This window comes from Macrobrachium nipponense, chromosome 3 (assembly GCF_015104395.2).
Source record: "Macrobrachium nipponense isolate FS-2020 chromosome 3, ASM1510439v2, whole genome shotgun sequence".
In the NCBI taxonomy this organism is placed as follows: Eukaryota; Metazoa; Arthropoda; class Malacostraca; order Decapoda; family Palaemonidae; genus Macrobrachium; species Macrobrachium nipponense.
In genome coordinates, this window is record NC_087202.1 from 28,915,441 (window position 1) to 28,939,823 (window position 24,383).

General features: G+C 44.5%; 1 protein-coding gene across 1 annotated transcript in view; it reads right to left on the reverse strand.

Moving 5' to 3' along the window:
• Nucleotides 1-2,351: 2,351 nt before the first annotated feature.
• LOC135221680 (centromere protein K-like) overlaps nucleotides 2,352-24,383 on the reverse strand; it is a 132,556-nt gene continuing 110,524 nt past the window's right edge. The window contains exon 4 of the mRNA XM_064259407.1: nucleotides 2,352-2,608. Coding sequence (XP_064115477.1) covers nucleotides 2,417-2,608 — 192 coding nt within the window. The 3' untranslated portion in view covers nucleotides 2,352-2,416. The remainder of the gene's footprint in view (nucleotides 2,609-24,383) is intronic.

Below are 24,383 nucleotides of genomic sequence, written 5' to 3' on the forward strand. Positions count from 1 at the left end.
TTGGTGACACCATCATAGCCACTGTGGTCATGGTGGTAGTCACAAACTCCAAAGTGTGCAAAGCCTTCAGGTGTGCCAAGGGACCTTTCACTTAGGGGAAACTGGAGAGCCCCAAGGAGACCCAAATCTCTTGGAGCTCTACCGCCTGACCTAGAGAAGACAAAATTGGGTAAGGGGAGGGAGATTCCATTCGCTCCAAGGGAGAAACTTCCCACTCAGAGCGAACAGAGACTCCTGAGCCAAGGTTGTCCAGTCGCCTGCCACACGACCTTCACCCAACAAAGCAGGTGAAGATAAAGAAGGAGAGAGCTTCGGTGGTGTGTAACCCTTGGGTGACGCTTTGGAAGCTTTCTTCTTGTACTGCCTCCTGCTAGTGAACTTCACCCAATGCACAGGCAACCAGGAACAACACTCATTTCAAGTTGATTCAGGTTTACAATCATGCCCCTGCAACTAGTGCAAAGGACATGAAGGTCAATGTTGATGGCCGAGAGCTGCAGAGCGTAAGTGGGTATGACCCCTGCCGTCAACACCAGGAGAGACACATTGGGTGATGGCCTTCCGTACAGTTTACGATAATTTGTGGGTTTTTGCATATTGACAAATGATCAAGCACAAGCAGGTGTTATATCAAAACAAAACAAAAAAGATCCCACAGGGAGAAAGGAAAATGACAATCAGGGCAGTCAGGAAACACATTTGCATCATACAACAGCCAAAAGTAAATTGGAATGTTTACATCCTGGCAGGTGTGACTCACGCCTACCAGACCGTAGGAACCTACTTAACTGCCTAACCACCTTGTTCAAAAGTTTAACAGCTATTCCAGCTTCACTGAATGTAATTCTTTATGTAAAGGACTGATGTTTTGTATATTGTGTAGGAACAACTCATATTTCAGGCTAGAAACTACGGTGATTATCATCATCATTTGAATAAATTGTTTTCAGGATATGGCTCCAAGAACAACTTTTGCATATATCATTGCTGTCTGCCATATATATTACATAATGGCTCTTGTCATTTTGTGCAAACTGATAAGGCCCCCACCATGGCAAGTACATAGAGCTCGATAAGTGAATGGCTAAAACTAAAAGCTAACAAAATATGAGTTAATAGAAATGATAAAATCGTTCACACTCTCAACAGGCCTGAATTGCCACAAAACAGCTGCTGACATTGGGCACCAGATAGTGAAGCTGCCCTGTACGTATTATTAATAATTAGTTAATCTTTATTTGTATTATTTACACTTAATATTAATCTTTACTTTTGCTATTTATATTTGCTTTTAACTTTGTTGTTATCTAAATTTACTGTCAATCTGTTCGTTACAAAAATAACACTTTTACTGACTAGCCTGATTCTTCTTAATATAACCTAATTCCAGCTGAAAGTCAAAAACATGACTGGCCTGATTCTCCTTACTATAACCTAAGTACAGCTGAAAAGTTACAATTATGTATGTGCAATTCATTGTATCTAATTGACAGAAAACCACAGCAATGGTTAAGAGTAATCTGCCTGAAGTTTCCAATTTATAGGTGGGAGGGTTTGACAGTAGGGTAAGAGAAGATAGTTTTCTCGAAGCCAGTATCTGAGGATAAATGTTGTTATCACATATTTCTTTGTTTTATCTGTTCTGTTATAAAAGCAGTCAAGGACATGGTGGACTATTTTAAGGCAGTCCCTGGGTTCCAACCTTATAGTGCTTTTCAAATAATATATTGTATTAAAATTAATTTTAAAAATTGGTTTTGAGTTGTGGTTAATGTTCATATTATGTCGTTTCAATCTTATGGTGTCATAAGCAACGAGACTGGAACTAATTTCCGAGTGTAGTTGACTGGACAATGACTTATTCTTGGTCACTCGCGTGGTGTAGCAATATAAAACAGAGGCCTCACTCGCATGTTTGCGCGTTTACCACTTTGACTCACATTGTTTTCCGACTTCTGTTCCGCCTCAGAAAAGGAACTCCTATGTAAGTCTGGAACTGCCTGTATAAACTGATTAAGAAGTGGTAACCTCTCTAAAGGGCCCTACATTTCATCATAAACTGGTTTCAGTATAGGAATATAATCAACAATGAATGTCCACTTTTGGGAATTGTAAATAAATTATGAATTTTTTCAATAACTCCATATTCCATTAACCCAGTTATAAATAGTATTTAAAGAGTATTTTAATAGATAAAATCTAAACATGATTACAAAATAGTAGAGACAAATCCCTCAGACTAGCCATGTGAAAATTCAATAAATTACCTTAGTGGTCTGGTTAAACTATGAAGTAATATTTTACCATATGTGAAGGTAGTCACCAACAAGGAAAAATTGAAACCATAAAACTGATAAAGTAGTATCAGAATACTTTAATAAATTCAATTTAAAACTATTAAGAACATAAAAGCATCTTAAAATCTTGTATCAATATACCTAAATTTTGTGGCATCCTTTGGGTGCCTTCTTATGAAATTAGCACGGAGAAGAAATGCTACATGAGTTGCAGGCGTCTCTGGTGTGACAGTGACATATGGATCTTGTGGATCTGACAACAATTTACTCACCAGTGGCTCTAAAAGGTTCTCTAATGATGGTCCTTCATCCTAAAAGAAAAAAAAAAAAATTATGCTATACTGTATAAAGGTCAAATTTTTAAAGTAGGTAATTTGTATTTTTCTTAAGTACTATACAAACCAGAGGTCCTTTACATAAGGAATTACTTTCAGCAAAGCTGGAATGGCTGTTAAGATTTCAAACAAAGTCTGGGAGACCCATCCAGATGTAAACATTCCAATTTGCTTGTTGGTCCAGGTATCAGATTGGGGAATAGCTTGAGGTGGGGCATAAGTGTAAAGGACCTCAGGTTTGCAGTTAGGAAAATTACAAATATGATATTGTTATAATACAATAAAGTTTCATACATACTTACCTGGCAGATATATACTTAGCTAAGACTCCGTCGTCCCCGACAGAAATTCAAATTTCGCGCCACTCGCTACCGGTAGGTCAGGTGATCTACCTGCCTGCCCTGGGCGGCAGGACTAGGAACCATTCCTGTTTTCTATCATATTTTCTCTCTTCCACCTGTCTCCTGCGGGGAGGCTGGGTGGGCCATTAATCGTATATATCTGCCAGGTAAGTATGTATGAAACTTTATTGCATTATAACAATATCATTTTCATACAATGAACTTACCTGTCAGATATATACTTAGCTGATTGGCACCCTTTGGTGGAGGGTAAGAGACAGCTAATATGGAATAGACAGGTAAACAACATATGTTGTAGGTATAAAAGAAAAACCTTGGTTCCTACCTGATAGGTGGTAGACTTCGTGGCTGTAGCCCGGTAGTCTGCATCACCTCAAGACTTTAGCGAGATATTAGATCTATGCCTAGAGTTCTTGTGGGTCTGTCGATGGGTATATGAACCGCTTACTCGGCAGAGCCTGAAAGGACTTTGTCAATGGGTACTGGACCACTTCTATGACAACACACCTTATGAAGGAGCATAACCAATCCCGACCACCTGATCCTAACCACCATGTTACTAAATAGAATTGTTCTGAGTTATCCCCGAACTCATTACAAACAACCCATAACTCGAAACTAAAACGCATTCATACAAAAATTCTCAAAAAAAAATTTTAATACTCCTCTAAAAGATATCACAAGAGTTCCTTACTGAACAACAGTGACTGGCCGCCAGTGCAGCACCGAGCCCTCTTTGTCAGCAGAAATCTAGAACACTATCTAGTAGAAGGTATGTACAAAGTTAAGGATTGGTGTTTGCTCCCGTACCCAGTATCGTATCCGCCGATACAAAAGGCCCCAGAGAAAAACATTTCTCGTAGTCACGCAAACGTCTTAGATTAGATTAGATTATAACATTTTTGGCACATAGCCAAGCGCCGGAGCCGAGGGGCCATTCAGCGCATATATATCTTAATAAAAAAAGTCACTGTCACACAAACAAACATACACACAACCAATCTAACATACAAATCATTCATTCATAAAAACCAAACAAGAAACCTAAAACAATTAAAAGAAAACTACAATTCGTAAAAAAGACCAATATTTTTGTTTTAAAAAATGTCATAATTTGCTTCTGCCCGAGCACTTCACCTAAAATATCGGCAAGAGACTTATTTGCCAGCAAACAAGCTCTACGTTTGATTTCAAAATGAGGGCACTCCACCAAAATATGCACCACAGTCAAATCCACATGACAGGTGGAACAGCGAGGAACCTGCCTATCTGCTCCACTCGTCATTAGATACCCGTGAGTATATTTAGTGTGGCCAATACGCAATCTAGCTAAAAACTATCTCAGACCTTCTATCCATCCGGCTATTGAGGCCAAGGATGAACAGAAGGCCTAATCGATTTCAATTTAAGATTATTATCTAAAGTAGACCAGTGGCCTGCCATACTGTCTCTACAATAAAATCGAATGGTACTTTTAAAATCAGATACAGGGACGCCCATGTTGGAAATGTGCCTAAGCCTAGTTGCAGCCTTAGCAGCAGCGTCGGCTCGCTCATTCTCAACAATTCCAACATGGGACGGAGCCCAACAAAATCCAACAGAAAATCCTCTTCTATTAATTAAAAGATAAAACCAATCTTGTACTTCTTGCACTAAAGGATGGCAAGAGACTAGGCTTTTTAGAGAGATAAAAACACTCAAAGAGTCGGTAAAAATGGTAAAAACCTTGTTGGTACAAGAACTATAAAAGATATATTTAAGAGCAGTCAAAACTGCCAGCAGTTCAGCTGTAAAAACAGAAGAATTAGAAGGAAGTTTCTTTTTAATTATATTACCACCAGTCACTACAGAGCAACCAACACCATCAGAACCCTTCGAGCCATCAGTATATATATGATGAGAATCACCATGTTCGGAAGCATGGTCCAAGAAACTTGCCCTCAACTGTTCACCAGAACTGTTGCTCCTGCTGTCCCTAATTGGGCAGATTTCTAGGCATGGTCTATTCCAAGGAGGAAACTTTGAAGGCGAAATTTCAGCTACTGCAGGGGGAAGTAATCCCACCTCCCTGGCAGAGCTTGCTAGTTCGGACCTCAAGCGGCTTTGGAAGTCTCGGTCTATTTGGGGCTCTGTCAGTTGGTTCTCTAACGTACTTATAGTTAGGGTTTAGCTTTGACGTAAGTATTCTTGATATGGCTCTCAAGCCTAATTCCTCCCTACGGATAAATAGTGTGGAAAACCGGACTCAACATATAGGCTTTCTACTGGTGAAGTTCTATAGGCTCCCGTACAAATACGTAAAGCCATATTATGGACAACATCTAATTTCTGCAGTGTTGTCTTGCACGCACAACCATAAACACTGGCAACCTAATCAATTTTGCTTAGGCATAACACCTGGTACATCCTCAAAAGGGTAATTCGATCTGCCCCCAGTTAAAATTAGATACAACTTTAAGAATATTAAGTCGAAGTTTCACGTTACATACAACTTCATTAACATGTTGAGTAAAAGTTAATTTCTTATCAAATGTAACACCTAGATACTTATGCTATCTTCATAAGGTAAAAATCGAATCGTTTAAAAACAACGTAGGGATCTCTTCCACTCTTCGTAATCGACAAAATCGTATAGCTTTGTTTTTTTCTGGTGAAAATTTGAACCCTTTAGCACTGGCCCATGATGTTGAAGCATTAATAGCAGTCTGGATCATTTGACAAGCTTCAACAGCTGTGGACTTACTATAGATTATTGCATAATCATCAGCAAAGGCCAGACCATGCACCCCGACAGGAACTTGTTCTAGTAGACCGTTGACAGCTACATTAAAGAGTGTTGGACTAAGAACGCTTCCCTGAGGTAACCCTTCTTCCTGAGGGAAAGCAGAAGAAATGAAGAGCCCACTCTTACTTTCAGGTAACGTTCTGACAAAAATCTTTCAGACAATAGAATAAATTACCCACAACACCCCACTCTACAGGTTGCATAAGGATACCCCCTCGCCAGGTCGTGTCGTATGCTTTTTTCTAGGTCAAAGACACTGCAACAGTCTGGTTTGCACAGCAAAAGCATTCTGTATCTCCCGAGTAAGGAACATCAAAGGGTCAGAAGTACTTCTATTTTTCCTAAAGCCAAACTGCCGATTAGATAAAAGATTCTTTGAATCCAAATACCACACAAGTCGAGCATTGACCATCCTCTCATAAATCTTGCTAACACAACTGGTTAGAGCAATTGGCCTATAGTTCTTAGGAAGGAAGGAATCTTTAAAAGGTTTTAAAACAGTACAATAATCGATATCTTCCAAGACTCTGGTGAAGTTCCTGAAAGCCAAAAACTGTTTAAAATGTCTAAAAGAAATTGTTTTGTACTTCTAGGCAAATTAAAAATCATTGAGTACAGTATATCATCTTCCCCAGGAGATGTTGGGGAAGATTACGAGATTGCATGATCTAATTCTTTTCATGGTGAAAGGGAGATTATATACGACTCTGAATTTAAACTTACAGCAGGAACAACCGTGGTACCATCCCTAATATTCCTGAAAGCAGGAGAGTAATGTAGGGCACTAGATATATTGGAGAAATGCCTACCAAAGGTTTCTGCAACTTCTCCAGAATCAGATATGAAGAAGCCATCAATTTCAAAATAGGCAAGGAGATGGAGAAAATTTCCCTTGCAGCTTTCGGATTCTGTTCCAGACAAACGACATAGGGGAATCATATTTTAATTCACTTATATATTCTGATAAACGATTCCCTCTTTGCCTGCTTAAATATTTTCTTTTTGCTTAGCAAGAGCTCTTTTATAGATAATTTGATTTACCAAGCAAGGATATCTACGATATCTCTTGTAGCAAGTTCTAGTTATCTTTCGGCTCAAGGCGCATGCATCACACCACCAAGGTACTAGAGGACGACGAGGCTTACCAGAAGTTCGAGGAATAGACAGCATGGCACCGCACAGCATATACTGATTAAATACTCGTAAGCGGATGTTGGGCTCTGAAAATCTTTATATCTTGATCAACTTCAGTAGATTTTTTGAATAATCCCCAGTCAGCCTCCCCTACCTTCCATTTTGGTAAACATGGAGATGGAATATTTTTCATAAACTTTAAGTGAATGGGCCAATGATCACTGCCATGATCATTCTGGTCTACTACCCACTGGTAATCTAACCTCAAGGACGAAGAGCAGAATTAGTGAGGTCAATGGCTGAGTCAGTATTATGAAAACATCATGTCTTGTAGGGGAACCATCATTCATCAAAGTGATGTCATTTAAGTCGAGCAGCTGTTCTATTATTAAACCCCACCGGTCGCAGTTTGGCTCTCCCCAGAGGGTGTGCTTGGCATTAAAATCCCCCATCAAAATGAAGGGTTTAGGAAAGCTGGTCTATCAATGTCTGAAGATCGTTTAATTCTAGCTGACGAGGATTACCCTGTGCATCCTGTAATCTACTTTCTAATGATGGATCTAGGTATAAAGAACAAATAGTGATCCATTTATGATTGAAAACTTGAACTGCACAAGCCTGCAACACAGTGTTCAATTGAACAACCCTATGATTAACAGACTTGCAGACTATGATGCCTGTGCCTCCCTGAGCACGTACACCTATCAGGGGTGGAGACCTATGGAATGAATAATTAAAACCCAAGTTGGGAGTGTGCTCTCCCAACTTTGTCTCCTGAAGACACATTGCAGATAGATCATGATCCCTAAAACAGAACCCGAACTTGCTCTCTATTTGGTATAAAGCCACGGATGTTCCACTGCATGATGAGAGCCATTATTTAGAGGAAGGCATCTTAAATTCCCTACTAATTTAGGAATCTGTGTCCTGGTGAGATAGATCTTTTCAGTTTACCTGTACTATTTGACCTAGATCTAGGTGTTACAGATCTTTTAGAAGATGGGCTTTCACTTGCCCTTTCAGTTTTTACTTTTGTTTTTTCTCTGATTGCTGAGTGACCGTGAATGAGGCGAAGAGGGAGAAAGGGCCCTCTTCTGACGAATAAAGAGGGCCTCTATCTCCTCACCGTCATCTCCACGGTGCACTGTAATGTCAAGATCAGGTGAGGGCTCAATGTCAGGCAATGTCCCTGACAGAGAGAAGTCGTCAACATATTGAGACCTGGCTTGAACCCTTGAACCAACAGGGTCCCCTGGCTTGACCAGAGTCTCTGCAACATGGGAAAACCCCAACAGGGGGCCCATGAGAAGCCCCACCAGGGGGGGCATGGGAAGCCCCACCAGGGGGGGCTCGGGAGGCCCCACCAAGGGGGGGCACGGGAGGCCCCACAGGGGGGGCACGGGGTACCCCACTAGAGGGGGTGTGGGGAAAACCCCACCAGCAGGGCACCGGGGAGCCCCACCAGAAGGGGCACCAGAAGCAGCAGTATTCAATTGATGTGCCTTCAAGGCATCCGAATATGGTTTTCCTGCCCAACAGCTTTTTTGGCCTGTCCCACACTGATGTGTTCGTCAAGAGATTTTAGTAATGCATCTTGTTCTTTCTTGAATGCACTACATTTCTTATCACGGGCTCGATGTTCACCCTTACAGTTTACGCAAACTACTGGTCCAGAACATTCCTCGTGCTCAGGCTGGCCACATGATTCACAGATTTATTTCTGGTGCAAATGTTTTAGAGGAGTGTCCAAAACCAACCAAAACATTTAAAGCACTGGAGCACTCTCGTCTATAAGGACCGAACTTTCATCATTTCACTATCAAGAATAATTTCAGATGGCAGAGATGAACTTGTAAATGTTAAAATAAGCATCGATGAGGCGGGCACTTTTAAAAACCTTCCAAACCACATCCGGACTTTCATTTACCAAAAATTTCCTCCCCTCATCCATTTCATGTAGATCTTCATTAAATATAACACCCTTCGCATAACTAAAATTATAGTGAGGTTTTACCTGTTTTATCATACCCTCAGGATCAAGCTTTCAAATTTATAGAAGCATTATCGATTGAATATCTGTCTTCACATGAACTAAGAAACTATTACGCCCAAAGCGAGTTAATTCAGGACTCCCAACATTGCCGATCTTCTGGCTTACCAACCTCTTCACTTTGAAGAGGTTGCCTCTCTCACCATGAGTTGTGATAATTAACCACTTAGCTGGGTCTGGTGATCTGGAGGTTTTACTAATTTTACTATTATCTTTAATTTCACTTGGTGGTCTATAAATCTCAAGATGCCTAGGGACCTCTTTTGCCTCTGCGAGTCCAACACTCAATGAATCTGATCTGAACTCTCTGTAGGCTCTGTGAGCTTCAGATTCGTTATTGAAAAATACCCAAAAAAAATTCAAAAACCCATAATTTTTGCCTAGTCTATTCCATACTTCTTTTACTTTACCAAATTTGCAAAATTCATTAAATACAGTTTCATAATTCCAGTCTAAAGGGACTGGTTTCACATATAAAATGTTTGTAACAAGGAGGTCCTTTGAAAAAGGCTCCAAAGTCACAATGGAGGAATTAACAGAATTTTCCTTGTCCTTATCCTTGCCTAAGTCGTCAACAGAAGGTTTTAATGTCTCCATAAGACGTAGAATTACGATTCGTCCAGGTAGCCCCCCACCCACCATGGAGCCACATTTAGAGGACAGTGTTATCCCATACAGGGCTGCCCTAGGGGTACCACCCAGATATACACCCCCACCCTCAGTGCTTAAGGCGTCATGATGTCCGTCGAGATCAGACCCAGCACTAAGAGCAGGGTTTGACATCTAAACTTTCCCTCGCTCGACCACGTTAGGTACTCGAGTTCTACGGGTGAGGGGGCATGCCAACCATCCTCACCCTCCATCAAATCCAATGAACAAGTCCAAATCATGTCCAAAAACCAATCCAAGTCAGATCAAAAGAAAAAATAAAATCCGCTTGCCTTATAGAAGGAGGAAGCAGAAGGAAGAAAAGTTTTAGTAAAAAGGAAAAGGGCTGACTCATTTAGTTGGATCAACAGCTGGGCACCAAGGCCCAGCAAGAAAGTAGTTCCCACCAGGCATCAGGGCCCAGCTGCTGAACCCTAAGCCCCCCATCCTCGGCAAGGCTTCAGCATCTGGGGGGCGCAAACGTCTTTAAGATAGTGAGATGCAAATACCGAATTGCACCTCCAATATGTCGTATCAATGATTTTCTTTAGCGACATATTCTTCTGAAAAGAGAGAGACGTCGCCACTGCTCTAACTTCATGAGCTTTTTATTTTAACTCTTAAAAGCGGAAAAGAGTCGTCAGGACAGAACTTGTGAGCATCTGTAATGACGCTCCTAATGAAGAAAGCTAATGCGTTCTTAGACATGATTCTTGTGGGGTCCTTAATCGAACACCAAAGACTTTGTTCTAGAGCCTCCCATTTGTTTCTTCTTTTGTAAGTAGAACTTCAAGGCTCTTACAGGGCAAAGAGACCTTTCTGTTTCTCTACCTACTAGACTCGATAAGCCTTTAATCTCGAATCTCTTGGGCCAGGGATTCGATGGGTTCTCATTTTTCGCTAGAAAAAGAGTTCTAAACGAGCAGAAGGCCGAGTCTCTGTTAAAGCCGACTTCATCTTCCAGGGCATGAAGTTCCCCAACTCTTTTGGCTGTCGCCAAAGATAGGAGAAACAAGCATTTCCTTGTTATATCCCTGAACGAAGCTAAATGAGGAGGCTCAAATCTGTCAGACGAAAGGAACTTGAGAACTACATCCAGGTTCCAGCTGGGAGGAGTTTAGTTCCTTAGATTTTGTCGTTTCAAACGATCTAATCAAGTCGTGCAGATCTTTATTATCAGCAATCTCTAGGCCTCTGTTTCTGAAGACTGCCGAAAGCATGCTCCTGTATCCTTTGATCGTCGATACAGATAAGTGAGAGACCTCTCTCAAGAACAAAAGGAAATCAGCGATTTCGGTTATAGAGGTACTGGAGGAGGACAACTTACTTAGGACTTACACCACCTTCTGAATACCTCCCACTTCGACTGATAGACTCGTCTAGTGGAAGCTCTGCGGGCTCTAGCGATAGCGCTTGCAGCTTCGCGAGAAAAACCCCCCCTCGCTCTGACAAGTCTTTCGATAGTCGAAAGGCAGTCAGCGCGAGAGCGGGGAGGTTTTTTGATGAAACCTCTCGAAGTGTGGCTGTCTGAGAAGATCCATCCTTCTTGGAAGGGATCTTGGGAAGTCTACTGTCCACTCCAGCACCTCTGCAAACCAATCTTGTGCTGGCCAAAACGGGGCTATCAGGGTCATCCTTGTCCCGTTGGACGCTACAAACTTTCTCAACACTTGTCCCAGGATTTTGAAAGGGGGGAAAGCGTACACGTCCACATGAGACCAGTCTAGCAGGAAGGCGTCGACCACGAGAGCTCTTGGGTCTTCCACCACTGAACAAAAGACTTCCAGCCTTTTGGAAAGGAATGTGGCGAACAGATCTACGTGAGGAGTGCCCCAAAGATCCCAAAGACTCTGACACACCTCTGAATGAAGGGTCCATTCTGTGTGAAGGACCTGGCTTCTCCTGCTCAGTCTGTCCGCCCTGACGTTTCTCATACCCTGAACAAATCTTGTCAGGAGGGAGATGTTCCTCTGTGAGGTCCAAATTAGCAGATCTCTTGCTATCTCGTATAGAGACACGGAGTGAGTTCCTCCTTGCTTCCGAATGTAGGACAGGGCGGTAGTGTTGTCCACATTCACTTGGACCACACTGTTTGTCACAAAGGGTTTGAAGAACTTTAGCGCCAAGTGAACTGCTAGAAGTTCTTTGCAATTTATGTGCCAGGACACCTGTGCTGCCTTCCAGGTGCCTGACACTTCTCTCGGTCCTAGTGTTGCTCCCCAACCCTTCTCCGATGCGTCTGAATACAACACTCGGCTTGGGTTCGGAACTTCCAGAGAAATTCCCTTGTTCTCTTTTAGAGGGACAACCACCATTGCAGGTGTGGTTTCATCTCCATTGGAAGGAGAAAACTGTCGGAGAGAAGTCCCGTCTTCCAGTTCCATGATCTCCTTAGGAAAAACTGAAGAGGACGAAGATGCAGTCTTCCTAGAGGAAAGAACTGTTCGAGCGAGGAAAGGGTGCCTAGAAGGCTTAACCATTCCCTCGCCGAAGTCCGTTCTTTCCCTAAGAAGAGAGAGACTTTTTCCAAGCCTCTCACGATTCTCTCTTGCGAAGGAAATACGTACTCGAAAACCCCGAGAATCCATCTGAATCCCCAGATAGACCAAGTTCTGTCTGGGAATCAGCTGTGACTTCTCGAGGTTCACGAGTAGTCCCAACGCCTTTATCAGGTCTAGGGTCAAAGAAAGGTCCTCCAAACACTGTCTCTCTGTTCTGGCCCTGATGAGCCAATCGTCCAGATATAGAGAGATGTTGACGCCTTTGAGGTGAAGAACCTCGCCACATTCTTCATCAGGTTTGTGAAGACCTGAGGAGCTGTGGACAGGCCGAAACACAAGGCCCTGAACTGAAAGATCCTTCCCCCAGTCATGAAACGGAGGTACTTCTTCGACGAAGGGTGAATCGGGACGTGAAAATAGGCGTCCTGGAGATCCAGCGACACCATCCAATCTCCTTGACGCAAAGCCGCAAGGACTGAGGCCGAAGTCTCCATAGAGAACTTCTCCTTTAGAACGAACTTGTTCAGAGCGCTGACATCTAGTACTGGTCTCCAGCCCCCTGAGGCTTTCGCAACCAGGAAAAGCCGATTGTAAAAACCCCGGAGAGTTTTGCTCTAGAACAATTCTATAGCTCTTTTGTCCCACATTTGATTCACCATCAGACGAAGAGTATCCCTCAGTACAGGGTCCCTGTATCTGGCTGACAGTTCCCGCGGAATGGTCGTTAGGGGAGGACTGTCCTGGAAGGGGATAAGATATCCCTGCCTGATTATGGACATCGAAGAGGCGTCCGTTGTTTATGAGACCAGGCGTCTGCAAATTCGAGAAGCCTGGCACCCACTGGTGTTTGGAGGTTGTCTGTCTCACTTCCCTTTCTTAAAGGGACGGGAAGAAGCTTTACCTCTCCTCTCAGAATCTCAGAATCTCTTCTCTTAGAGGGAGCTCAGGAGGGAGGGCCTCCTCGAAAGGGCTGAACCGTAGAAGTCGGTCCTTCTTGTCAACCGAAAACTAGGGGTCTCCTCTTCCTTGCAGTTTGCAGGAGAAGATCCTGTGTCGCCTTCTCAGTCAGTGAGCGAGAAATGTCCTTCACTAACTGAGAAGGAAACAAGAAGTCCGACATGGGAGCGAAACCAGGGCTGCTCTCTGTGAGAAGAAAACCGCCTTGGTTAAGAAGGCACTAAAAATACTCCTCTTCTTAAGGAGTACCGCTCCAAAAAGAGAGGAGATTTCTCCCGATCTGTCTTGTACTGCCTTGTCAATACAAGAAAGAATTACTCAGAATGACTTCGGGGTCTAGACCTTCCGAGTCATGAGCCTTCTTAGACATCACCCCAAGGGACCAGTCTAGGAAATTAAACACTTCCAAAATATGGAAGAGGCCCTTGAGGAGATGATCTGTCTCAGAAATCGCCCAAGACACACGAGCTCCATTCAAAGCGTGTCTCCGCGATGAATCAACCAAGGTTGAAAAGTACCGCTTCGGCTGCCGCTGGGAGAGAAAGGCCCATGTCTCCCAGTTCGGTACCAGAAACCTCTCTTGCCAGAAAGTATGGCTGGAGGCATACAGAAGGTGGTTCTGCCCAGATCCTTCTTTGACAACATCCATTTATCTAGAGACTGTAGCGCTCTCTTCATAGAGATCGTAGGTCTCATCTTCAAGACCGACGAAGACTTTGGTACAACCGCACTCGAAAACAGTGATCGAGGCGAAGGAGGGGCCGCAGGAGTCAAAGAATCTCCGTACTCCTGCAAAAGAAGGTCTGTCAGAACTCTATAGTTAGAGACTCCTTCTCTATCGTTACCCTCTTCTTCCGAATCTCCTTCTACACCGTGCGGAGAATCGGCCTGAAAAACGAGAGGATCTTCATCCCGTTCTCTCTCTACTGGTGACAAACTCCTACTAGGAGAGGGACTCATAGAGTGAACAGAATCTCTCTCAAGTCTAAAAGAAGTCTCGCGTCTGCTTGACTTCTCACGCCTGGAAAGCTCCTCGCGCTTGTCTGGCGCCTCGCGCTTGGCTGGCGCTTCTCGTTTGGCTGGAGCTTGTTGCCTGGCTGGCATCTCGCGCCTGGCTGACGCCTCGCGCTTGTCTGGCGCCTCACGCAAAGCTGACTCCTCGCGCCTGGCTGGCGTCTCGCGCTTGGCTGAATCCTCGCGCCTGGCTGGCGCCTCGCGCTTGGCTGAATCCTCGCGCCTAACTGGCGCCTCGCGCCTGAGCGTATTCTTATCCAGAGCAACTCGCTCGGATAGCTCCTGACGCTTGCAAGACTCTTCGCGCCTGGAAGACGTCCCATGTCTGGAGGACGCTTCACGTCTGGCCGGTGAAAGAAGACGAGACTTCTTAATAGGAAGTCTAGCGTCCTTCTTGCGAGGGGGATCCCTCGAAAGAACTCCAACCAAAGAGGCTATCTGCTCTTGTACTGCAAGCAATATCCTCTTGGAAGCCACACCAGCGTCCTCTTCAATAGAAGAAGCAGGAGGGAACTCGAAGGAGTGCGATCCTCAAATACCGTTCGAGGAGGCGTCGAAACCAGCTTAGCCTTCTTGATAGAAGAAGGAGCTTCCTCCGAGAAGCGTTCCGGGCTCGAGTCAAACGCGCGCTCTTTCCAGTGCCTTTTCAGTGGCCTAGAAAGATCCGAGTCCTTCCACCCTCGTTTAGGAGAAGGAGAACCGGACGACGAGAAACAATCTCGTAGGACGCTTCTATTAAAGCGGTCCTGAGCAGACTGTAGCGAAACAGAACCTGCTGAAGGGACGCCTGACCGTTGGGGGATTCCCCACCCCAAACCTCCGTACGACTTTCGACTTTCCTTCTCCTCTGGGTATGTGAGTTTGGAAGAGGTCTAGGCCTGGGAGCATCGCAGGGACGGTCAGACGCCCCCTCCACAACACTGGGAACACTCACTTCACTAAGTAATTCACTATCACTTCCCTTACCTTGCATGGCCACCATCTTTGTCTTCATTTTACGAAGAGTAGCCTTCAGATTGGCGATTTCCGAAGCCGAATCCGAATGCAAAGCCTGTGAGGGTTCAGATACATAGGGAGAATCAAATTCATTAATAATAGGAGAGTTAGACTCAGAAAAAGGCTCAATAGGCCTTGTACTCACACTCTTTTGTGCAGCCCGTCTAATTCTATCCCTCTCTAACTTCTTCAAGTAAGAAGTTAGAGTCTTCCATTCATTAGCATTCAACTTTTCGCACTCAATACAGGTGTTAGCCAAAGAACAGTCAAACCCCCTACATTTACGACATACAGTGTGAGGATCAACTGAAGCCTTCGGTATCCTCACCTTGCAGCCTACATTCACACACACTCTCACACTAACACTTGAATCAGACATTCTATCAGAAAAATCAAAAGCAAGTCCAAATCCAGTCCACAGTAGCGAATGCCAAAACAACGATCCAGTACGTCACCAAGAAATCCAATATAGATGATCAAAAAAAAATCTTGAAAAGCGAATTCCAGTCAGGAGGTAGTAACAACAATGTTGATACCACCGGCGACAGAGAAAATATGATAGAAAACGGGAATGGTTCCTAGTCCTGCCGCCCAGGGCAGGCAGGTAGATCACCTGACCTACCGGTAGCGAGTGGCGCGAAATTTGAATTTCTGTCGGGGACGACAGAGTCTTAGCTAAGTATATATCTGACAGGTAAGTTCATTGTATGAAATTAAAAATTTCTACACAATATACAAACCCTCAGTCTTTTGCATCAGGAAAACTTACTTATTGGAGAGAGGAATCTGAGTGAGTCTCTTAACCCTTAAACGCCGAAGCGGTAAAATAAAAAATCTCTCTCGTGTGCCGGAGGTGTTTCGGAGTGAGCGCGGAAGCGGAAAAAATATTTTTTTCAAAAAATCACAGCGCACTTAGTTTTCAAGATTAAGAGTTCATTTTTGGCTCCTTTTTTTGTCATTGGCTGAAGTTTAGTATGCAACCATCAGAAATAAAAAAAAATGTCATTATCATATATAAATAATGCGATATATGATAGTGCAAAAACGAAATTTCATATATAATTGTATTCAAATCGCGCTGTGCGCAAAACGGTTAAAGGTAACAAGTTACTTTTTTTTTCGTTGTAATGTACACTAAATTGCGATCATTTTGGTATGTAACACATTGTAAAACGATAAAAGCAACACAGAGAAAATATTATCACAAAATAATGCATGAATTCGTAACGCGTGGACGTAAACAAATATTTTTTTCAAAAATTCACCATAAATCTAAATATTGTCCTAGAGACTTCTAATTTCTTTCAAAATGAAGACAAATGATTGAATATTACTATACTGTAAGATTATTAGCTTACAATTGCAGTTTTCAACCATATCTGACGAGTTAAAGTTGACCGAATGTCAAATTTTTTCATATATTTTTTTTATATGCAATTATTTCGGAAATTAGAAAAGCTACAACCTTCAATTATATTTAGTTTTATTCTACATGAAATTGCGCACATTTTCATATATAAAACTCTATGAAATGCCTAATAAGAAACGGAGCAAATATTCTGAGAATGGGATGTAAGCATTTCGGAGATTTGTGGCGGAGAATCCGCTCGCGGAGGGAAGGAAAGTTTTTTTTTTTAATTCACCATAAATCTAAATATTGTGCTAGAGACTTCGAATTTGTTTCAAGATGAAGATTAATGACTGAATATTACTAGACTGTAATTTAGCTTACAATTGCGTTTTTCGACCATTTCGGTAGAGTCAAAGTTGACCGAACGTGGTTTTTTTTCTATTTATCGTGATTTATGTGCAAATATTTCAAAAATGAGAAAAGCTACAACCTTCAATTATTTTTAGTTGTATTCTACATGAAATTGCGCACATTTTCATATATAAAACTTTATGTAACGGCTAATTTAAAATGGTGCAAACATTACCACAATCGCACGTATGATTTTTTCGGAAGAGTTACCGCGCAAACGTAAAGAAAATGTTATTTTTTTCATAAATTCACCATAAATCGAAATATTGTGCTAGAGACTTCCAATTTGTTGCAAAATGAAGGTAAATGATTGGATATTACTAGAATATAAGCGTTTTAGCTTACAATATGACAATTTGTCGAAAATTGCATTTTTCCTAACTATACAAACCTGAGGTCCTTTAACAATAGGAAGGTAACTAGCGGCAGCTGGGACGGTCGTAAGCTTCGAACAAGGGGAGAACGGTAGTTAACTGCTTGTCCGATCGTGCGCGCGGCGCGGTGAAGAATCACTTTTGCTTTAGGCCCATGCAAAAAGTTGCAGAGTGAGGGGTGGTATGAGGTGGGACTATATGTAAAGGACCTCAGGTTTGTATAGTTAGGAAAAATGCAATTTTCGACAAATTGTCATTTGTTCCGATACGTAATACAAACCCTCGGTCCTTTAACAATAGGAAGACTCACTTCTTGGTGGGTGGAATCTGAGTCTTTCTGGGCTCAGCTCGTGTCGCTGCGCGAAATATCCTTTAATCTATTATTTCTAGGGATAAATGTACTAACACATACCAGAGAATAAATAAATAAAGAAAAAGGTCAGTATAAACTGACTCGCTCACCCGGTCCAGAGAGTGTCGGTATGAACACTATGGCGAGTGAGACCACTACCACGAGCCAAATGCCAATAGAATTCTCCCACTACAAAATCCCCCAAGAGGGGAGCCGACCACAGAGTGGGCAGCACCTACTACTACTACTCCATCCCATGCTGCCGACTGCTGCGCCTCTGGTGGCCATCCTTTTCAGTTAGCGCACACGATACACACGTGCCATTTTCTTCTCTGTGTTTTTGTGCCCTTTCTTTTGGATTTTATTACCATGGAGCGTGCAGCCATCGCAGCAGCTAAGTTAAGTACTCAGTGTTTATTGCTATTTGGTTTTTTCCGGGCCCTGAGCACGTATTTGCCGTTTTTAGGTATAAATACGATCTCTAGGTCGAAGCATGGAGGCAGCATGGTTTCTGCCTCGTGATGGGTTCGTTCTGGTCGCCCATACCCAGAGCATCCCCTGTCTTTGTACGCTCTATTTTATTATCCGCTTTTGTTTAAGTGGGTAAGGTCTACACGGTTTTGTCATGCATGCATGTCTTTTACCTTATGTAGGCTCTTCCATCCAGACCCTAGCCACGGCTCTTAGTATCGGCCTCGGGCTCAAGCTTTATTGAAGTGGTCAGACTTATGCCTTCGGGTTTAGTACGTACACTCCTGGGATTTTTTGTTCCTACTCTTTTGTTTTGTTCATTTCTTTCATTTTATTATTCATTTTTATTATCTATGTGATATTGTTAGGTTAGTTAGGCGTCTGGCTCGCTTAGCTAGGTCACGGCTATTGGGCCTGATGTTACCGCTTGTCAGCTCGGTTGCTTCCGATAGCATCTCGCTGATCAGTTGGTTTTGTTTTGGGGCTTAGTTGTTGTTCTTATCGCCCCGTGGTCACTATGTGATCACGAGGCAGCCAGACGCCTGTCCAGTCACCTTTTCCCCCTTCCCCCTCCGCTCTTCCATAGGGCGGGGGGGGGGTGGCCTAGGCTGCCCATGCTCGCTCCGCATACCCGAGCCTGCCTCCCTCTCTCCCCCCAGGCGGAGGGGGTAGAGGGACGGGACAGACCCAGACTGGACTCGACCTCTCCGGCTCTCGGTCCGGTCGGATGGTAAGGTGGGGGGGACTGGCCTTTCCTCCTCTCCATTACTACTCCGTCGCTCCGTTACTAGCCCGAGTCTGTATGCCCCCGCTCTTTCCCACCTTACTAGGGTGCTCCTTTACCACCGGAGACCTGGCATCTAGCGGAAAGGTGCTAAGTCTACCCCAACGGGGTGACCGGAACATACAGTCGGTCCCTTCTAACCTCTCCGTTTCACTGAGTTAGTCACTCCGCCACGCACTGGACTTAGTCCGGTACGTTCGAGCTTTTAGGTTTAAGATGTTAAGTTTTTATTTTAAGTACCTTAACCCATTCCCCCTCCCTTCTTTTCACCGGATACCTCCGGGGTTATAGCCTATTCAGGCTAGTAAGGGAGGGCTATGCCCGAATTTTTTCCGAGCTCCGGCATGCAAACGGAGTTCTTCTGTCCTTTAGCCTGTAAGTGATATTCTTTAAGATACTCATGTGTCTTTCCACTTACAGGACCACCAACTGTGAGCATCCGGGATGCGCCGCCACACTTCAGGACCCTGGTGGACACGAAGTTTGCCGGTCCCATGCTCCATGCGCGACTCCGCACGGGGACATCCAGGTCTGGTACCATGAGACGTGTACCATATGTTACGATCTGGTGAGCCAGCTTTTAGACGGGGTAAGTATTCCATCTCCGGTAGCTGGTCCGCATCTGTTATAGTGCTTAAGTTTTCATCAATCACTCTAACTTAAGGAAAATTCAAGGGGCCTTGTAGCCCTATTAGTTTAAGTGCTTTAAGTTAGCTTTAGTTTTAAGTTATTCTTAAATCTAATCAATACCCTCTCTTCCAGGCGCCGGCAGTGAGGGATACCGCACTGGCAACCCTGCGGGCCTGGGTCGGCGGTTTCGGGAAGAACGCCGCCAAGGGTATGCCCTACATCCTAGAGAAAAGGTTGGCGGTACTAATCTTCCCCGGAGGCAAGGCGACAGGATACGTCGACCCAGTAGAGGCGGCCCCGACTATAGCCTTCATCCAGCAACAGCTGGCTGCCTCATTGACTGACCAAGGCCAGGACACTCCTCGGAAGTCGCGACGTTGGATATTAATGTAGAACCTATGGTAGGTGTAGACGACCCTGTTGGTCGAGGTAGGTAAGGTGGACACCCAAGGGATACCCTTGGGCGTAACTGTTTTCTTCTACTCCTGCAACCTCTCCATCCTTCCAAGGCTTTACGGGTGATGAATTGTATACTCCTCCTGACGCTTCGGTTAGAACCCAAGGTCAAGGGTCAAGCAGTGAAATCCTTTGACAAAAGAAGACGTCGTTCGTCTTCTAAGAAGACGGCTTCGGCGTCATCCTCCTCTCGTAAGTCTCCGGCTAGGAATCCCGGAGCAGACAGATCTAAAGCTTCTGGGTACCGGCTCTAAGTCCTCGAGGAGTAAATCCTCCAGAGAGAGATCTCACACTCCGGCAGAGTCGTCAGTTCCGCTACCCTTGGTTCCAATTCAGAGCCACCCCTCCACCTCCGCAGCAGCTCCGGCTTTGGACTCCAATGCTGGCCTGTTACAACAGGTGGGCGACCTGGTTGGGTCTCTAAAGAGTAGCATGGAACAAATGATCTCTCGGTTGTCGGATAGGATTACTTCTCAAGACTCCATTATAGCCGGACTGAGCCAAGCTCCCTCTAGCCTCTCCTCCACCTTTCAATACAGGTGGAGCCCAGCTTCCCCCGTATGACTCTCTACCTCCGTTCTCGATGAACAACCCGTGGAGAGTAGCGTCATACGCCCCTTCCAAGACGGACTCATTTCTATACCGGAATTTGGAACTCGAAGGATAGAGGACTTCGAGTTCTACCCGGAAGACCTTCAGCCTCCGTTCATCGGCTACGCAAGGCTCACCGCCTCAGCCATGATTCGAGATGATAGGGTACCAAAGGAGACAGTCCTCTATTCACGTGACCAGGCTCAGAGAGAATGGCTCAGGTGTTTAGAGGACATGGATTGTTCTAATACGAAAATCCAACCTTTCAAGAGTCCCTTTACGATCTTCACGATGGATGAGAGTACCCCGCTCCCTTTCCTGACAAAGATCGCGACGTCTACCATCCCAGCGGCCCAGAAGGGGGACCCCACCTGCCTCAACTGAAGGAAGCAGATCCCTACTCTCCGTTACTTCCTTCAGCCGGAGAATTATGGGAAGACTTACCGAACACCTTCTCAGCTGGCAAACTCAAACCGGACTGTGCTATGGAGCAGTTTGGTGAAAAGCTACCCAGGCTTCCAGATAGCCTTATTCAGGCTGAATTTGACGCTAAATCGCGATTAGCCAAGATCAATTAATTCTATGGCTATGACCGAGGTGGCCACCATAGCCTATGGTTCAGAGCCGCTTTTCAAACTTATGACCAAATCCCTGACTCAAACGGTACAGTCAGATATGTTTGAGTTTGCCACTGCTAGGACGAATTGTAGGAAGCATGTCCTACAAGAAGCAACCATTCGGCACGAGCCGAATAGGTTACTCTCGTCGAACATCTGGGGAGCAGATCTCTTCCCAGAAGCAATGGTGAAGGAAGTCCAGTCAGAGGCTACGAGGTTGAACCAGAGCCTTAAGGACCGTTGGGGCCTTACGGCTAAGAGGAGGCAAGATCTAGCAGCTAGAGGTAAAGGGCAAAGGAAACCCAGACGTTTCCAGCCCTACCAGAAAAAGCAGCCACGCTTTTCTCAGCAAGTTCCGGCGGTTCCCTTAGTGCAAACAGCCCAGCCTTCCACTTCAAAGGCTCAATCACAGCCAATTTACGTAATCTCCCCTCAGCCTCAGCCCTCCACCTCTTACGCCATCTCTCCAGCTTACAATCAAGCCTTCGAGAGTCAATCTTCACAGAAGTATGACCGCTCGGGTAAGGGAGGCAGAGGTAAGCGTTCCTTTCGTGGGAGAGGATCGGGAGGTCCCTTTAATAGGGGAAAGCACTTCAGAGGAGGCCAAGGAGGTTACCAGAACCAATGAAGAACTTCAGGTAGGAGGGAGGCTGTTTCACTTTCGCCACCACCGGTGGAACTTCAGCAAGTGGGACTCAGAGCATTGTGTCAAAAGGCCTGGGTTGGAGCTGGTTAACGAACCCACCCCCCCCCCCCATCCAGGCCTTTCCGTCAACTTCCTTCCAAAGAACTGACGGAGTATGCGGAGGATCTCCTCAGAAAGGAGCTATAGCGAGAGTCAAAAGATTAAAATTTCAAGGTCGCTTGTTCAGCGTGCCAAAGAAAGGCTCACAAAAAAGAAGAGTAATCTTAGACTTGTCCCGCTTAAACTTAGCCATTCGCTGCGACAAGTTCAAGATGCTCACGATCTCGCAGGTGCGGACCTTACTTCCCCGTGGGGCCGTCACCACCTCTATCGATCTTACAGACGCTTACTATCATATCCCTATTGCAAGACACTTCCGTCCTTATCTAGGCTTCAAGATAGGAGACCAGACATTCTCCTTCAAGGTAGTTCCTTTCGGGCTCAACGTAGCACCCAGAGTGTTTACGAAGCTGGCGGAAGTAGTTGTTCAACAACTCAGATCGCAAGGGGTTATGGTAGTAGCGTATCTCGACGATTGGTTGATCTGGGCTTCAACAGTCGAGGAATGCAACAAAGCAACACTGAAAGTGATTCAGTTCCTGGAATATCTAGGCTTCAAGATAAACAGGACCAAGTCAAGACTCACTCCAGAGTCAAACTTTCAGTGGCTAGGCATTCAATGGAATCTATCCTCCCATACTCTGTCGATTCCATCGTCCAAGAGGAAGGAAATAGCGAAGTCAGTCAAGCAATTTCTGAGTCACAAACTGGCTTCAAGAAGGTCTCAGAAAGGATCCTGGGTTCTCTCCAGTTTGCATCAGTGACGAACATCCTAATGAAAGCCAAACTGAAAGACCTAACCAGAATCTGGCGCTCACGAGCAAATATCAGTCCAGGGACAAATTGTCCTCAGTCCCTCTGATTCTAAAGAATCGACTTCGGCCGTGGGCGAAAGTCAAGAACCTATCGGTGTCAGTGCCCCTTCAGTTTCCTCCTCCAGGGATCACTATCCACACAGACGCTTCATTAAGCGGTTGGGGAGGATATTCCCAGTTCAAAAAGGTTCAGGGAACGTGGTCACCTCAGTTTCCGTTCAGTTCATATAAACGTACTGGAGGCAATGGCACTGTTCTTGACTCTAAAAAGGTTACGTCCGCCAAAGTACTCCCACATAAAGCTAGTCCTGGACAGCGCAGTGGTAGTACATTGGTATAAACAGAGGAGGCTCCAAGTCACGTCATCTAACCATGTCATGGTAGCCATATTCTCCCTGGCGGACAAGTTCAGTTGGCATCTCTCCTCCACCCATATAGCTGGAGTGAGAAACGTCATAGCAGATCTCTATCCCGATCAGTACCTCTAGTGCGGAATGGTCACTGGACAACAGTTCGTTCCAATGGATTCTTCAGAGAGTTCCAGTCTACAGGTAGATCTCTTCGCATCCCCAAGCGAACCCACAAAATCCCGTGTTATGTGGCCCCCAAACCTGGACCCTCTGGCCTATGCCACGGACGCCCTGGCTCTAGATTGGAACAACTGGGAGAAGATTTATATCTTTCCTCCGGTGAATCTTCTCATGGACAAGTGTTAAACAAACTCAGGACATTCAAGGGTCAAGTGGCATCTAGTAGCCCCAGACTGGCCGAAGAGCAATTGGTCCACCCTCTCATCCTGGAACTGGGTCTCCGCCCTCTTCGGATCCCCAATCCCAAGCTCTCCCAGTCAGTACAAACGAAGACTGTGTTCGCTTCCTCAGGGATTCTCAAAACCCTAACTTTATGGATTTCATGGAAGTTTGCAGCGAAAAGGGATGCGAATATTGACCCTCAGAATATTCTCTTCTTGGAATCAGATAAGAGAGATTCAACTTTGAGACAGTATGATGCTGCTGTCAAAAAGTTAGCAACCTTCCTGAAAGAATCAGATATTAAGATCATGACAATCAAATTCAGCTATATCCTTTTTCAGATCCTTATTTGAAAAAGGCTTAGCAGCTAGACAATTACGACAAACAAGTCAGCCTGAAAAAGATTTTTAAAAAAAACAATTTGGAGGTTCAACATAGACTTGACAGATTCCTACTTCTCGTCTATTCCCAAGGCCTGTGCTAGACTTAGACCTTCTGTAAGGCCTACGTCAGTATCATGGTTCTTAAACGATGTTCTAAAACTGGCTTCAGAAACCAATAATGACACATGCTCATTTATAATGCTTTTAAGAAAAACCCTATTTTTATTAAGCTTGGCCTCAGGAGCTAGAATTTCAGAACTGTCGGCTTTATCCAGAGATCCGGATCATATTCAGTTCCTTCCCACAGGGGAAGTGCTACTTTCACCGGAACGTAGCTTTTTAGCTAAGAATGAAGATCCTTTGATGAGGTGGGAACCATGGAAGGTACTACCCCTTCCACAAGATATATCTCTTTGCCCAGTTTCAACTTTACGAGCCTTTCTATCTAGGACCTCCTCATCCTCATCGGGTCCTCTCTTTAGGAGAGAAAAAGGTGGTACTTTATCTATTAAAGGCATCAGGCAACAAATCCTGTACTTCATTAAACAAGCCAATCCTGATCTTTCCCAAAA